The sequence below is a fragment of the Leptidea sinapis genome, chromosome 26 (genome assembly GCF_905404315.1).
Source record: "Leptidea sinapis chromosome 26, ilLepSina1.1, whole genome shotgun sequence".
NCBI lineage: Eukaryota > Metazoa > Arthropoda > Insecta > Lepidoptera > Pieridae > Leptidea > Leptidea sinapis.
In genome coordinates, this window is record NC_066290.1 from 7,052,307 (window position 1) to 7,069,265 (window position 16,959).

Genomic DNA, 16,959 nt, shown 5'->3' on the forward strand with positions numbered 1-16,959 from the left:
CTTATTTGTAAATACATTCCGTGTAGACTGCCCCTTAATCGGCGCATGCCCTACCGCTAAGTCACACCCCGGTGGCGACGTGGGCGCGGGCGACTCGTGCACGCTACACGTGTCAGTTGACGAGGTGGCGCGGTGCGTGCGTGACATGCAGCATGGCAAGTCCCCGGGCCTCGACCACCTCAGTGTGGAGCATGTGCTGTACGGTGGCCCGAGGCTCTTTGAGATAATGGCTACATTATACAATTCATGTATCGATCATAGCTATCTCCCTGTAAATATGATGAAAACGAATGTAATACCGATCGTTAAAAACAGAGCTGGTGACGTCTCCGACCCTAAAAACTACCGCCCTATTTCTCTCACAACAATATTTTCAAAAATTTTTGAGAGATTGTTAATATCCCACTTAAATTTCAATATCAAATTACACTGCGGTCAGTTTGGTTTTCGTAGCGGTTTATCAACAGACTTTGCCATTTTTGCCTTAAAAAGTACTGTTAACTATTATCTCACTCGGGAAACATCCGTATATGGATGTTTCCTGGATCTGAGCAAAGCATTCGATACTATTAATTACAATATTTTGTGGAATAAACTGCGAGCTACCAAAGTACCTAGCAGGATAGATATATGGATTTGTTACAGTTTTGGTATACAAACCAAATTAACCAAGTAAAATGGCAAAATGATTTTTCCGATACCTATCGGTTAAATTGCGGCGTTAGGCAGGGTGGTCTGACGTCACCGATTCTATTTAACATCTATGTAAATGAACTGATCGGGGAACTGAGCAGTGCTAGGGCAGGCTGCCAGATTGGAGGCGTCAGCGTTAACAATCTGAGCTACGCTGATGACATGGCTCTGCTCAGTCCCTCGGTCTGCGGCTTGCGTAGCCTTATTGTCATTTGTGAAAAATATGCGGAAAAACATGGATTATTGTATAATGTGTCTAAAACTAAAGTTATGATATTTAAATTCAAAAAAGGTCCAGAAAATGTACTGGCTATAAAAATATGTGGCTCCGAACTGCAATGTGTGACTAAGTTTAAATATCTAGGACATGTACTGAGACGATGAAAGATAATGAGGACCTAGAGAGACAGAGACGGTCACTGGCAGCAAAAAGCAATATGCTGGCTAGGCGTTTTGCCCGCTGTTCCCGACAAGTAAAGGTCACCCTGTTCAAAGCCTACTCCCAGGCACTCTACACCTCTCAGCTCTGATACAATTACACCAAAGCCACCTTTGACGCTCTCAGAGTGCAATATAACAATGCGTTTCGGTCTCTACTGGGGTTGCCATGAAGGTGTAGCGCGTCGGGTATGTTTGCGATGCACAGGGTTGACGATTTTTATGCTGTAATGCGTAGGGCTAGAGCGGGATTTCTGACGAGATTATATAATAATCGTAAAAATTGTATATTGAAAACGGTAAAACATTACCACCGTAATATACCAAAATTTTTTTCTTATATAATAATGTTATTTTTAATTTTCTATTTGTAATTTTAATTTATACTTTTTAATTCTAATTTATATAAATTTTCTTTTTACTAATTAATGTTATCTAATTAAGTAATGTTGTATACCTTTTTTAATGCGAAATTGGCTATGGATGATATAATCTGTCCGAAATAAAATATTTTTATTTATTTATATATTTTATGTACCAAAGAGAATATAATCAAAAAATTCTATGGTATGTGAACGTAGTGTATAAATTCTCTCTATTGTTATGTTTATGTACATAGGTCTTAGGTTAGGTACATAATTCATTAGTTTTGTTGAAATTTTAAATAATATAATTATAATATTATTAATGAAGGACACAGAATAGATGAATTTAAATGGTATGTATAAAATTTCTCGAACAGGAACTCATCTTGCTAATTAATGTATTGTAATTTCTAACAAACTATTTTTTAGGAAATTCGAAAATATTGAAAAATGCCAATTGCACATGAGTGTATGAATAATAGGGGTTTGTCAAAATGCTGTAAATCTCGGTTATACGTAGATATTCTTTTGACTGTTCTAATAGTGTGAGATAGGCAAAATGGAAAATCCTATTAGGTCATACAGTGTCATCCAAAAGGCGATGTTTGATGATGAAGGCGTTGCCACTAATTCTTCTTCAGAACAGGTATTAACTCTTCCTTTATGAAAACTCTGAATTTCCGTTCCTTGAAAGAATCCCAATTTTTTCATATCTTGATTAAAGATTATTATGTATATGTTTGAAGTAGTTATGTTGTTGTAGTTTGTTTATTTTATTTTCAATTTTTTCTACAATTATTTTCAGGCTGAAGTTGAGACTATAATAAAAAAGATTTATAGACACTTTGACTGTCTTGTGTATCAAGACCCAAACCTACCAAAACTCAATAAAAAGGTCCACAGCAAAATTTTAAAGAGTTGGTTGAAGCAATTACCTGTAAATTACTCATGCTTGGATGCTAGCAGGCCCTGGCTTGTATATTGGATACTCCATGCTTTATGGCTGTTGAATGATATGCCTGATTCAGAAATATTATCAAGTATTGTAAACTTTCTTGCCCACTGTCAAAACAAAGATGGTGGCTATGGTGGAGGACCTACACAATATTCTCATTTAGGCACAACTTATGCAGCAGTTAATGCGCTATGCATCATTGGAACCAAAGAGGCATATGATTCAATAAATAGGTCTACCTTGCAGAAGTTTTTATTATCTGTAAAAGAAAGTGATGGTTCATTTTCACTGCATAAGGGAGGTGAGCAGGACATTAGGGGAGCATATTGTGCTATTAGTGTGGCAAAGTTGACAAACATTTACACTGACTTACTTTTTGACAAAACAACTGAATGGATAGTCAGCTGCCAGACATATGAAGGTGGTTTTAGTGGATGTCCAGGAATGGAGGCTCATGGTGGCTATGCCTTTTGCGGCATTTCATCATTAGCATTACTGAATAAGACAAAGTTATGTGACATTGACGCTTTATTAAGATGGTGTGTTAATCGCCAAATGAGGTTGGAAGGAGGTTTTCAAGGCAGAACAAATAAATTAGTAGATGGTTGCTATTCATTTTGGCAAGGTGCTGTATTTCCAATAGTAAGCGCTATATTGTCTCAAGGTAAATTATTTGAAATTTATTTTAATGTTTTTATTTAATGAATTGTACAAATAAAATTCATATTTGAACATTTTTAGGCAAACAGGAATTATTAGAAGATGTTTTATTTGACAGGGGTGCCTTACAGGAATACATTATAGTTTGCTGTCAAGCACCTGATGGTGGCCTTATTGATAAGCCTGGAAAGTAAGTACTTAATATAATATAAATTAATATAACATACACAATAGCTTTAAGGGTAAATGTATTCACTTTTATAATAAAGTCCCAGCCACGGTTCAGACATTATCTGTAAATAAATTTAAATGTTTTATTAAAAAATGGCTCTGTCATAAATACTACTACTCCACAGCTGAATATCTAAGTGATCGGACAGCCTGGGACTAGATTATGATTATTTTATAGCAATAACAATGACAGTACAGTATTATATATTTTATTAAAAAGAGAACAAAAAAAGAATGCTGGAGAGTTTCTTGCACCACTTCTCTTAGAGCACCATTTGTTTCCGAAGTGTGTAGAAGTGAGTTCAAAAATAATTTTAAAGGAATCATATTTTGAGAAAATAAATTGCTTATGCGTTGATATTTTAATATTCTACTATCAATCTGATTACAAACATCAAAACTGAAGTTATGAACATTTATTCTGATTAATGAACTCTAAATTGTTTCAGATTTCGTGACATTTATCACACCTGTTATACACTCAGTGGACTATCTGTTGCACAGCACGGTACAGGAATGGGTGATGTGTTTGTCATTGGAACTCAAAGTAACCAAATAAACAAAGTCCATCCTCTTCACAATATTGCACCACATATGGCTTACAATGCAATTGAATATTTCCTTAGACAACCCATACCAAATATAGATATAAATTAAAAATGAATAATTTGTAATTTCAATCATTAGAAATTGTAAGGGATTTTCAATATGACTCAAGATAATTAGTAATTTATTATTAGAGAACATTAACCAGTACAATTAATATTATACAATTAAATTATTCATAATCTGAATCATTGGTAGATTTGCATTTATAAATTTATCCACATTGTGCTTATAGGTATTGCTGTTGGTTTTTTTTTTGTGGCACTCATTACTATTGTAGGTTTTGTACATGATTTAAATTAAAATGATAAATTTTTATAATAGATATGTTATTTCCATATTTCATTTTGTTCCTATTTAAACATTAATATAGATTTTTCATTATACAATATAATTGTTTATTTTATAATAATCAATATCTGGACGACCGAGCCTTGCTCGGATTTTTAAGAATGTACAAAACTTGAAAAAAAAATACTATAGGACATCTGAATTCGAACCAGGGTCTTCTGCTTTCCAGATCACCCAATGTCCCATCTCCCATCCATCTTGTGTATATAATAAATATATATATAAAACACGGATAAATTACATTTTTTAATATTGAAACCTAGCTAGGTACAATTCTCGCCCCCGAAACTACCTGTATACTAAATTTTATTAAAATCGTTGGAGCCGTTTCCGAGATTCAGAATATATATATATATATATATACAAGAATTGCTCATTTAAAGATATAAGATTTATATCTATTGAAGTATCTATTCTTCTTCTAAAGTCTAAATAGATGAATTAGATATAATAATAAAGCCTATATTACAGTTAACAAAACAAAAATTTTCTTACTAGCTAATACATGTACCATAAAACATTTTAATTAATTAACTTATCTTACATAACTATATTATTAACCTAATTATTTGCAGTAACTTTTAAACAGTCTGTGTCCTCTTTCCGTTAACTTTTTGTCCTTCGACAAAGGCCTCCTCCAAGGTCTTCCATTATTTCCGGTTTCTTGTTATTCTAGTCTATAGTGGTCCTCCTATCTGTTTCAGTTCATTCTCCCATCGTATGAACTGTCTTCCTCTATTCCTCTTATCTCCTCTGGGGTACCATTTAGTTATTGCTCTAGTCCATTTTGGTGTTTCATCCCTCATAAATCATCATCCTTAAATTTAAGAAAAGCAGATGTGCTAAAGTACTTAAGATTTGGATTGAAATAATCCAATTGAATATTTAAATTGCCAGGATAACAATTATTGCAACCTTTTAGAACCCTTGTTGTTTAAGCAACCTTACGCGAGATTAATTTACTACACTATGAAAAAGAAAGGTTGAAATCTATAGTGAATACTACCTTAGGTACTTGGATTGGCAACTGTATAGCTATCCACTCGTAATCAACTCGTTACGTCTTCGCCGCGTCAGATACTTTTGCAAGTACCTAAATGACGATCAGCTGGATCGTCGTGGAGGTACTTGCAAAAGGGTCAGAGCTGGTTGGGGAGTTTTATTTAAAAAAAAAACCTTGTTGGACCGCGGCGACCGCCCCTCTTGAGTTCCAGCTACGTAATTGATCTCCAGGCTACGTGCATAGTATCCCACCAGCGGGATCCCCCAGAGAACGGTGCTACTAGGGAGGGATGTGCTGCTAGCCTTGAGCAGTGGCCTTCGTGCCAGCTCTGAAGAGGCAAAGAAGAATGAAGCCGTCCGTTGAGCGACCATCGTGCACTTTAAAGTGCCGCCGCTAAAATAGATGCCGACCCTTTTATAGCCGTAGTTGCGTACTTCGTTCGCCGCATAGATATCCGCAACCACGACCACGATCGGCCGCAGAGAAGACACAAACCCCCGCAGGGGAAAGATTCCCACCGCTGGGAGTCGATGAGATGCCCTCGGCCCTCGAATACCCGACCTTTTGGCAAGGGGGTCCGCATTCTACCAGCGGACGATTTTGAGTTTCGAGATGTACAGACGTACCTCTGACGACGTAGCTGATGCCCGCGACGTCATCCGCGTGAGCGCTGTTAAGTAGCAAAACTACTATGCCTGCATATCTGGCATGACAACGTGTAGCCTTTACGTCCTCCCGACCTCTTTTATGTATTATACCTAAAATATTTGAATTAAATTTATTCAGCAGGCTTTGCGTTTTTCCCGGGCATAGAAACAGTTAAAAATTTAAAAAGTACTTTTTTGGATTCGGTATTGTTTATACAACACACAGCAAGTACTTTTTAAAATAATATTCAATATACAGTTTTTACTTAGTTACGACTTTGTGCGAAGGGAACGATGGCTTGTCCATGCGTCAACTCGTGAACAGGTGCTGCTTGTGGTGCCAGGTCGACCTTTTATAGTTAATAAATCATTGTATTTGTTGAATGCAATTACTAATTATGACAGTAGTCGTGACCATCATGTTCACGAAGCATCCTTACACAAACAAGGATTTCAAGCTCTAAAGGTTGATGCCATTAAAAGATAATTTATATTTATACAATTTATCTTTTATTACTTTTTATGAAATAATTTATATTAAGAATTTAAACACAATTCATATATTGGATGTAGCACCTTGCAAACTAAATTGTTATATTTACAGCCATTGTAAATACTCTATTAGATTGAAAAGAGTGGCCGTTCAGGTTCTTGTATGTTCTTCTTATGAGCTCTACTTTTTCCGAATATATGGTAGACTAGTTGATTGAGTAATTTAAAATAAATAGCTATATGGACGATTCAAAAGTGCTTAGTTAAGCCTAATCGAATAAAGTTTATTTGACTTTTACCTATAATATGCAGATATATTCATACTATATGGCTGTGTATAATTCAGATTTTGTAAAGGCGGGCCTAGAGCCTAACAAGGGATCTAAAGTATTCGCACGAGACGGCCAATTAGGAAGAGCCAACTAACGAAGCTGAAAACCGGTGACGTCAAGGTCGTTTCGTCTAATCCCGAACTTTTGAAGGAAGTCGAAAAGTTCTGCGGACAGCGATACACGACCTTAAAAGCCTTATCAACAAGGCTGAAGAAGACTAAAGAGCCAAATTAACCCGACACTTTTTTTTTATATATATAAGAGGAGGCAAACGGGCAAGAGGCTCACGGGATGGGAATGGACATCCGCAACAACAGGTGTCGGAGATGCGTTGCCGGCCTTTAAGCTGAGATGTATAGGTATTATCTTGAAGGTCCCTAAGTCGTATCCTAAGATAATTGATTCCACTAAGTCACTGTGTCTGGCAAGAAATTTCTAGAAAAACGTAAGTCCGGTGGTGGGATCCGGCCGCTGTAATCAACCGGAACAGCTCCGCAGAGAGTGCCCCGTGATAATTACGGTAGATGTGGGTCAAGCAGATCGGGGATGACTTGACTTGACGAGCCGCTCTTCGTTGTATGCGGTCAAATGGAATTCATATTCTTAGATGCCGCCGCATTCAACCAAGCCTGATAGCAGTCCTACTTTCGGCGAGAGGCCATTTTGGAGGAGCGGTCAAACCTTGTGTGTGACCTTCCATCGATAGACACCGAGGAGGGTGGAATGAAGAGTTCCATACCTTGCAGTACCACATATGCAACAGCGTCAGCAGCGACATCTGGATCACCCACGAAAAACAGATCTGCCTCCACGGGCACGATGGTTAGGATGTAAAAAAATATCATATCATCCCACTCTGTTGACCTTTAGTGCCACACGCGGTGGCAACCTTAAAAGCGGGGCCGTGTTAGGCGCGTGATCGGCACCCACGACCCCAGAGGAAGATCAACGGAAACAAGGTAACCGTGCAGATGTGAGGTCAACAGAAGGTCCAACAGTGAAGGTGTATGATGTACCACATCTGGATTCGCGTTGTCGCAATAACCAGTTGTGTCAGACCATATGCTAAGGCGAAGTCGTTAACAGATCTCCCTGCATGATCGGTGATACGTGAGCCTAGCCATTCGGCGTGGTGGGCGTTAAAATCGCTAAGAACACGATTTGATTGGCAGTGGGGATCTGCTCCAACACGGAATCTGTAGCCATTTGGATGTGCTCGAGGAGCCAGTCAGTCTCTGCGTCACCGCTATGGAACCTATACTTAAAGGCAAGTATAGATTCGCGGATGGTCGTCGCAGTCTACGCGCAGCCAGATGATGGATAGGTCGTGTCCTTCAAGAAAAGTCGAGAAGAGACATCCTCCCTGACGTGAACGCACATGCCAGCCCGTGGTATAAAGGAGATTTCCAGATTATACCCTGGGTATGAAAGGTGAGATATATCAGCCAGAGAGGATATCTGTGTCTTGGTCAAAAAAAGCAAGGCCGGCTTCAGGGTTGTGTCTGTTAAGACCCAACATGGCACTACCACTCATATACCGTAAGATATCCCAGACGTCTACTTTACGACATTATATGGCATTAAAACAGTTCAAAAACCTTTAAACTGTGTTTTGTATGTTAATATTTTTGAATATACAAAAAACAACAAATGTTAGGGATCGGGTGATGATGGAGTTACAGTCGAGCCTCTGTGAGCTCCTCCAGAAACTATTCAACTCCGTCATCCTTAAGGTCAAAGCACCGCAAGCAAGGCACAGAGTTATAGTAGTACTGTTCTCCAAAAAAGGTGGTAAAACCCTTTTGAAGGAGTTTATACCCATATCACATATAATCTGTTTTTTTAGGGTTATCCCAAACCTCAGTGCTTCAGTCTCTCCATTTGTGCCACATTGATTTTCACTATATCGCCACCACATCAAGACTGACTTCAGGATCAGATCTCAAAGCCTAAATAACTGTAGGGAGTCAGACAAGGCTATGTAATAAACTATTCATAGCTGCGGTTGAAGATGTCTTTAAGGTTTTGGACTGCAACTGACTGATCATAAATATTAAGGTTAAAGGTTGATTAAATATTATGTAATATCTTAAAACACATGAATTCAAATAAATTACATATTTTTAATAGTTTTTATGATACAGTAAGCAATTATATACAGATAATAATAATTTAATGACTTATATAACTAACATTAAATAATTTTAAGAATAACATTTGAATAAGTTAATAATTTTCTCATGTTTAGGCGTTTCTACTGAGTTTTTGTAGCACACATAATAGACTTATTTACAAATTATAATTAGATTAAAACAAATTCTTCTGATTCAATGTCAGTATCACAATCTTGTATTGGGACCACCCAATTTTTTTCACATTCAAAGATTGAATGCCTTACATTAGGTGGGTCCATAATATCAGAATGAGATCCACTATGAAGTGTAAAAATTGGGTATTCATTATTAGAAGATACTCCTTGTGGTATTAAGAATGTGCTTATCACATTTATAAAGGTTTCGAAATCATTCATTGTGGATAGATAAAATCCAATGCAACATGATGGATCCATTTTATTGATAGGCATTTTTCTTGGAGATCTACAGTGAAAACTCTGTAGGGAAAAATTTGCTTGCCATACATCAACCATTTCTTGACAATAATGTGGATCTAAATGAATTAATCTGTCATCTTGGTAGCCAACAAAGTATAGGGAATGTTTAGGTCGGCCACCAATTATTCCGATGCAAAACTCGAGTGTAAGAAGAGATGTTAAACATGGACCATAAATTGGATTTAACCTCTCAGATCCAAGTTTCACAGGTACTAATAGAATTAATGATTTCCAGGAATTACCTCCTGATTTACAAAGTGAATAAATATCTTTAATATAAACAGTTGAATCTTGAGCAACATACACTTCTAGTTTATCAAATTCATAATTTTCTTGAGATGCTGCAGTCATAATTAATTTAAGGCAGTGAGCTACAGATGCAGGTCCATACCAGTCACCAGGTTTCTTACCTAAAGCTTCACCTAGCTTTACCATTTGATGTATTGAAAATGGACTATTAACAGAATATTTATCTCCAAACCATTTGATAAGCATGCGATGAATACATTCTTCTTGGAACTCCCTAGCATTTTGAATTGGTTTGTCAGGAGTCCATCTCCAAGAGCGACCTAGAAAGTGAGACACTAGGGCCTGGGCTAACATCATTTGTCCACTTCGTAGCATGCATCCCCAACCACAATCTGTTGTATATGTCGAGCCTGACATAGTAGGAAATTCTCTCCTATAGGTCATCCATAATCTACTGATAAAATCTGATTTAAACCCTTCAATCCCCTCTCCGTAAATGTGTTCTACTCCTTCATTTGCTGTGGCTTCTGTACCAACTTCAGTGGAGGATTCTAGAGAGCCTGAGGGACTAAGTTTACGGTGATAACATCGGCCTAAAAGCCAAACTGGTGACTCTTTCGAAAAGTTGGTTTTAAGTTTTACAGTCCAACCAAATTTAACATTGTTCCACATAGACAACAATTTCGATTCCACTTTTCCTTTAAGATCGTAAAATTCATCCGTGCTATCGCGTACGTTTTCCTTCGATGTAGACGCTGGGGACAATGTCGAGGTGCCTTGAGATGCATTACTTGAACTAACAGACATAAGTACAGAACCTTGTGAAACAAAACTGCTTGATTCGTTCATTATTAGTAGTTTTAACAACCATTAATGCAGAGGTTTAGCTATGCGTTTTCATTCTTCTAGTGCTATTCATTTTCCTTTTTTTATGAAACATTATAAATAAATATATTTATAGAATTATAAATAATACCCACGTACAAAGTTTTGCATTCTCCTACTTTCCATTTGAATCGTCCAAATTACACAAAACATTACACATAGGTACATACTACAATTTTTTTAATTTACGCATACCTACATGACAAATATAATTTCAAATGTCAAGTGTCAACCTGAGACCTGCGAGTAAATAATAATAACATTTTTTAGGCTTGAGAAATGTAATGTCATACGCTTATCACGCATGTCAAAATACTAATATTTTTTTGTAGTGTTGCTTCCTTTTGCCACATATGAAGTCAACATAATTCTATATATTTCTGACAAGACTATATAGGATTCATCTTTGAGTTAAGTTTTTGGATGAATGGTTAGATTTAAAATATATAGGTGTAAAGCATTTTAACCACATCTCCCAAAAATGTGAAAAATCAATATCTTCCGCTCATTGTCTGGTATATGGTGTGATTGCTATACAATGCCATTATTCTTAGTCAAATAGACTATGACACGTTACTTTTGATGCCAAGTAATATTTCAGGTTAAGATCAATAAGACCCAACACAGGCAAATAGCTTGCGCATTATATTAGAAGCTATGAAATCTAGCCCTATTGACTCAATGCAAGTTAAATTTATAGAACTTCCCCTTTCGATCCGTTGACAATTCCTTGCTAATAAACTGTTTTTTTCTAAATTAGCGGAATTACATGATCAACCCTTAGTCCAGAAATTAGGTCAATTCGTTGCTTTGTACAATAGTAACCACATCTCACAAGATTATGTCTTGCCCGTAGTTACCTATTACTTTTTTAACCTCCCTAACCTTTTTTCCAATATTCAAAATTACCCTTATTATCTCATAAACAACATCTTTCTTTCATGTGATGCATGCAAATTTCCAAAATTGGTATAAAATTTTTACTGAAGCTTCTGAAACATCCATGAGTCCGATTGGTGTTGCATTATGGATCGAATTATTGAATAGTATAAATTTGTAGCTATCATATTTACAGGGTAATCTATCGCCACAAATTTTGCTCATGAACGGGCGCTACTTGTGGTGGCAGGATGATCCTGTTATCAGAAACTCTACTTCATATTTTAAAATTAAGGTTAGTATATTTTTTATAATCGTTAATAAAATACTCGCAAAATACCTTTTTTATTTACGGTGTTTGTGGATGATGCATCTAATGTACCCAATAACTCATGTAATTTAGTTTTTCGACTTAATCACTCAAGCATAGACTATTTGATGTTTGAGTATTTTTGTTGCATCGTTTTACATATTGAAATGACTTGTAAAACGATGAAGATGTATATGTTGATTTAAGGAGTGGCAATGAAAAATTAATTTCTTGCCCCTTCATCTTATTAAGGGTCTTTTACGAAGTGGGGTAAATGTAAAAGAAAAGTAAACTTTTGATATTCATAAGTGTCATTTCTGTGACCTAGATGAATAAATTGATTTTAATTTTATGTGTTCAAGCTATTTTATTTATTACGACCCATGGCCTGAACATTTCTGTTATACTTTCAGAGTCCAAAAGCTGTCTTCACTCAATCCTCTCAAATACTTTCCATTCAAAAAGTAGTATTCTTATTTTACAAAAGATAAAAGTTTGTGTACTTTCTTGAAACCTAAGAGAATGCAGACTTAAGCCTGCTTATGGTGGAAGATAAGCTGATATATATAACTTTTGCCTGGCCCGAACGGACTAAGTTGAATAAAAAAAGTTACTTTTGAATTTAATTAGAATATAAATTAAAAAAATATTAAAATGTAAAATACATTATACAGTACACTTTATGTACGAAAGACTAGGCGGTGTGGTCAATAGACTAAAGCCTGCCCTTAATAGAGTAATAGTGTTCTGTGTGAACGTAGTGTTTAAATTCTCTTTGGTTCTTTGGCCTGGGCGAATAAAAAAAAACTAAATTTATAAAATAAAAACAAAGAAATATTTATAAAGATAATCTAACGATAAACGAGCTATGTGTTTTAATTTGTAGATAAATATATTATTATAAATTTTTTGTGACATTGCTGTTTGTTGTGACATTTGGTTTGATGTTTATTACTGTATTGTTTATTATAAATATTTAATATCAAAACAATATTGTTATATTGAAAAAAATAATCAAAGAGCTATAAGGAATACCTATTTAAAATGATGCCCAATAGAGTTGGACATCTACCCATTGCAGCTGAGAATCCCTTAGGACTGTCGTGGCACGATTCAGCATGGATTCCTTCATTGAATCCTTCAAATATAATGGATTACTTTTCTGAGAGATCAAATCCATTTTTTGATCGCACATGCAACAATGAAGTTGTTAAGATGCAGCGTCTTAGCATGGATCAGTTACAGTATGTTATTAAATTAAAATTATATGAAAATAGGCATATTGAGTAAGTCATGCATGTGTTTCATTGCAACGTATTTCAGGAATATGACGGGCTTGGAATACATTTTACTACATGTTCAAGAGCCTATTTTGTATGTAATTCGTAAGCAACACAGACATGGTCCTATGCAAACAGTTCCTCTGGCAGACTATTATATTATAGCTGGAATAGTATATCAGGCCCCTGACTTAGCCAGTGTATTGAATTCAAGATTGGTAAGTACCAATTTTTTGTGTGCAATTAATTTATTAATTAATAAATTATAAAGTTAATATTGGGTGCAATTTTATAGTGGATAAATCACATCACAATCAAAAGTCATGTTGGATCTTGAGTTTTTAAATTTTAAATAGTCAAGTCACACCCAACCAAAACCTGGTAAAAAATTACTTAAGAACTACACCCTTGTAGTTCTTCTATAGTAAAAAACTTTCATGTTTTTTGTATAAATGGAATGTAAGAGCCTTAATACCTTCTCCAAGTGATATATACCTTATATATCACTTGGAGAAGGTATATCAGAGTTCAAGGTATGCAAGAATTTTTTAAATATTGTCTACTGTTGTTTTAGCTATCTGCAGTTCATCATTTACAATGTTCTTTTGAAGAAACGATGTCATTTTCAAAATATCATCCCAGCAAAGGTTATTGGTGGGACTTTAAAGCAAATAAACCAGGTAATAATGTTAGCTTGCTTTTTGTATTTGATTTATTGATTTCCATTAAGACAACTGCGATTTATTTTAGTGTTTAGAATTCTTGATAATATATTATGGCGCTAACATTAAATACCCATTATTTTCCTCTTGACATGTTCTATCAATTTACCAGGTCATTAACAACGGCATTACAGAATTACTGATAATATGATTTGGGACCTATACCTCTAATCATACACCTCTCCAAGATTTCTTTTTATTGGAAGTTTCAATCTGCATAATAATAATAAAAAATAGATAACTCAAATAAAATTTACCAAAATACAACAAAACCAAAAAAGCAAATTATGCTTTAACTTGCCTCGTGTAGAGGCGAAACATGTGTCGAATTGTTTTAAAAACAAATATTGGCGGAATTAACACTAAAGAAAACTTAAATCATTTGTATAATTATGGATTTCCGCAAAGTAACACGTAATTCAATAAATTTTCTTACAGTGAGTCAACTCGGTCACTTGACAAAGCAATGATATTACGCAGTATCCCTGTTCTGTTTGATTCTATTTTACTAATTTGGTTCTCATATTTAGATGTCATGCCACAATTACGTTATGATGTTTAATATTATTTTTACTACCTGTACAGCTTTGCACCAACATTTTATAGCAAGTTATTTGACTAAATTATTTTTCATGACTTTAGCCACAAAACAGAGGAGTTCACCCAGTATTGCTTACACATATTATTATGATCAATGTTAATGTTATTAATATAAAAGTACTACACCCATATTGTTGTGCATTAGAAATTTATATAGGCATTTTGGTGGGCAGTTGTGAGGCATAGAGTATTTTATATACATCAAGTAATATTCACTTGAAATGAACAACTGAATTTTAAACCACAGGAATGAGCCCCTTTAACATTGGACAATCAGCACCAAAAGAAACTTCAAGTACACCAAAAGAAGAACCTTCTACTCTGTTTCAACGGCAGAGAGTAGATATGTTGCTTGCCGAATTAGTGAGGCAGTTCCCACTACCAATCATACCTGCAGCATCTAGTCAGGTAAGTGTTCTATATATATAGTGTTGAAGTTGAAAGAGGTTTTGTTGAGAAGATTTATGAATAAAGGATGGATTAAAGTAGATTAACTACTCAAATATGAGATGCACTTAAAAGGGCTGGTTAACCCAGAGTAAGAAGAACAAGAGAGATTGTAGAGAGTGGCCAACCAACAGACAGAAATTAGAGGGTCTAATTGTAGAAACAGGAACCTTGCTATACCATAAGAGAACTAGTATGAATGATTCAATGTATATATACGAAGTGTAATATATCAGGGCCATGATAGAATAAAAGGCATAAAAAGACAATAGTTTTCTCAAAATTGATTCCTTTAGAATTACTATCTACTGGAAGACAAGTTTGATTACTTTATAATAATATTAATAACTTGTATTATTTTAGGAAAATGGTGTAAAAGTTAAATCGGAAAATGAAAAAGATAAATCAGCTGAGGGAACCAATTTAAATAATATAACTATAAAGCAAGAACCTATAGAGCAGTCTGAATTAACAAATGGTAATATAGCAGGACATTTAGAGATTAAACAGGAAATAAAGCAGGAGAATATGAAACCACCTCCAGAGAAAAAGCCTAGGAATATGTAATTTAAATATACCATTAACTTTTGAATTTGTTTTATTAATAGCTCAATAATAAAGATTTCTTATTATATATCAATGCAGTTGAATATTTTGTGACCTAGAGAATTAACAGAAAGAGGTTAGCTTTGTTGATTTCTTTCTTTTTGTAGATTAATCAAGTTTACAACATTATCCTCAATTTTGTTAGGTTCAATACATAATAAGCAGTTTATCTTGTCAGGGTCCTGTAAACTATATTCTCTAACTTCCCCATTTTGCAACCTGAAACAGAAGAGATCTTATAAAGTTTGTTACTTTAGATTAAAGATTATCATTGAAATATTTCATTAAACACTATTTTCTGATTGTAGTATACAATATATTGAATTTAGAAAAAAAACATTTCAGGGTTACAACAAATGAGAGTTGTGACTGCTTCTACATCAATTCAGATAATTAGAAATAAAATTAGTAACCAACAATTAGAGAAGATTAAAAAGTGAAACTAATATTTATTTGAATTATATTAAATAGCAAAGTTTTTGTAAATAATTGACTTGAAAATTAAACTGGATCTGAAGACAAAGAGGAAACTAAACTCACATTGCGTCTGATAGACCTAATGAAAATCCATACTTAAATCCTTCTTCATATCCAATATCGAAGCTTGTTTGAAATGTACTGTTTTGACCATCCACAACCCCATCAGAGTAATTAGTCTAAAATGAACAGTAAAAATATTGAGGCAAACAGATAAAATATCGGAATTTAGTAAAAAATGTAGTTGATTTTAACCTTGTATATAGAGTCAGCTGTTCTTTCCCATGTTTTTTGAGATAATATTATATTTTCGTCACTCATTTTCACTTCATAGCAATAAAATATAAACTAAACATAAATTTAGCACAGTAATTTTATTTATTAATTTAACCTACAAATGAGTAACTACCTAATTTACATCCACAAAATTACGTTTGTTTGTTATTATATTAACTACAAGACTTAATTTCTGATATTAGTTAGTTTTCAGTGAACTTCCATTAGTGGAAAAATATTATTTTCTAGCAATAAACCGAATCAAGTAAACAAAGAAATGTCACTGTCAAAATGACATTTCAGATATCAATATTTTTCTAGGTATTCTAATTAAAAATTTATTTTGGGAGAAAAGGCGGGAAGTTTAGAAGTAGGCGGACGTCCTTTTTTGGCAAAACTTTTGAAAGTTAAATTAATTTGATATTATAGGATCAGTTAAGTTGTAAAGTGTATATATAAGTAGTTAGTGTTTATTATTTATAGTTTTAGTTTTTTTTTTTCTTCGCCTGGTAAGTCATTTTATTGTATTATATGTAAATAGAATTTTTCTCTTGGCGTCCATGTTGGAGCCCGAAGACCCTGGAGGGGCATCCCTCCAGGTGCCCGTGCAGGTGTCCAACCCGAGTCAGACCCTGCGCCTTATGTTGTCCATGTTCAAAAAATCTTACAACCAAATCAAACCGGATCTATTCACCCAGTACAATTTGGATTTTTCCTTAAAAAAAGTTTGATAAAAAACATTGTAGAGGGAAGCATCAAAAAGATTGGAAGTAATAGGTTGTCTTTACAATTTAAAACATTTCAGGATGCTAACACATTTCTAGATCACAAATCTCTTGATGTT

The 16,959-nt window shown here is 34.6% G+C and overlaps 3 protein-coding genes across 3 annotated transcripts; 2 read left to right on the forward strand and 1 right to left on the reverse strand.

Moving 5' to 3' along the window:
- The first annotated feature begins 1,731 nt into the window (after positions 1 to 1,731).
- On the forward strand, positions 1,732 to 4,342 carry LOC126972420 (protein farnesyltransferase subunit beta). The gene is made up of 5 exons (XM_050819138.1): positions 1,732 to 1,849; positions 1,926 to 2,142; positions 2,302 to 3,115; positions 3,193 to 3,301; positions 3,792 to 4,342. Exons 2-5 carry the CDS (start codon positions 2,056 to 2,058, stop codon positions 3,997 to 3,999), a joined length of 1,218 nt encoding a protein of 405 aa, XP_050675095.1. The 5' UTR covers positions 1,732 to 1,849; positions 1,926 to 2,055; the 3' UTR covers positions 4,000 to 4,342.
- Positions 4,343 to 8,876: 4,534 nt separating this feature from the next.
- Positions 8,877 to 10,706, reverse strand: LOC126972419 (cysteine protease ATG4D). Its single transcript, XM_050819136.1, has one exon. The coding sequence runs from the start codon at positions 10,480 to 10,482 to the stop codon at positions 9,076 to 9,078; it is 1,407 nt and encodes a 468-aa protein (XP_050675093.1). The 5' UTR covers positions 10,483 to 10,706; the 3' UTR covers positions 8,877 to 9,075.
- A 1,823-nt stretch (positions 10,707 to 12,529) lies between these two features.
- On the forward strand, positions 12,530 to 15,348 carry LOC126972321 (mediator of RNA polymerase II transcription subunit 6). The gene is made up of 5 exons (XM_050818991.1): positions 12,530 to 12,951; positions 13,031 to 13,205; positions 13,562 to 13,667; positions 14,557 to 14,717; positions 15,120 to 15,348. The coding sequence occupies exons 1-5, from the start codon at positions 12,752 to 12,754 to the stop codon at positions 15,321 to 15,323; spliced, it is 846 nt and encodes a 281-aa protein (XP_050674948.1). The 5' UTR covers positions 12,530 to 12,751; the 3' UTR covers positions 15,324 to 15,348.
- Positions 15,349 to 16,959: the final 1,611 nt, after the last annotated feature.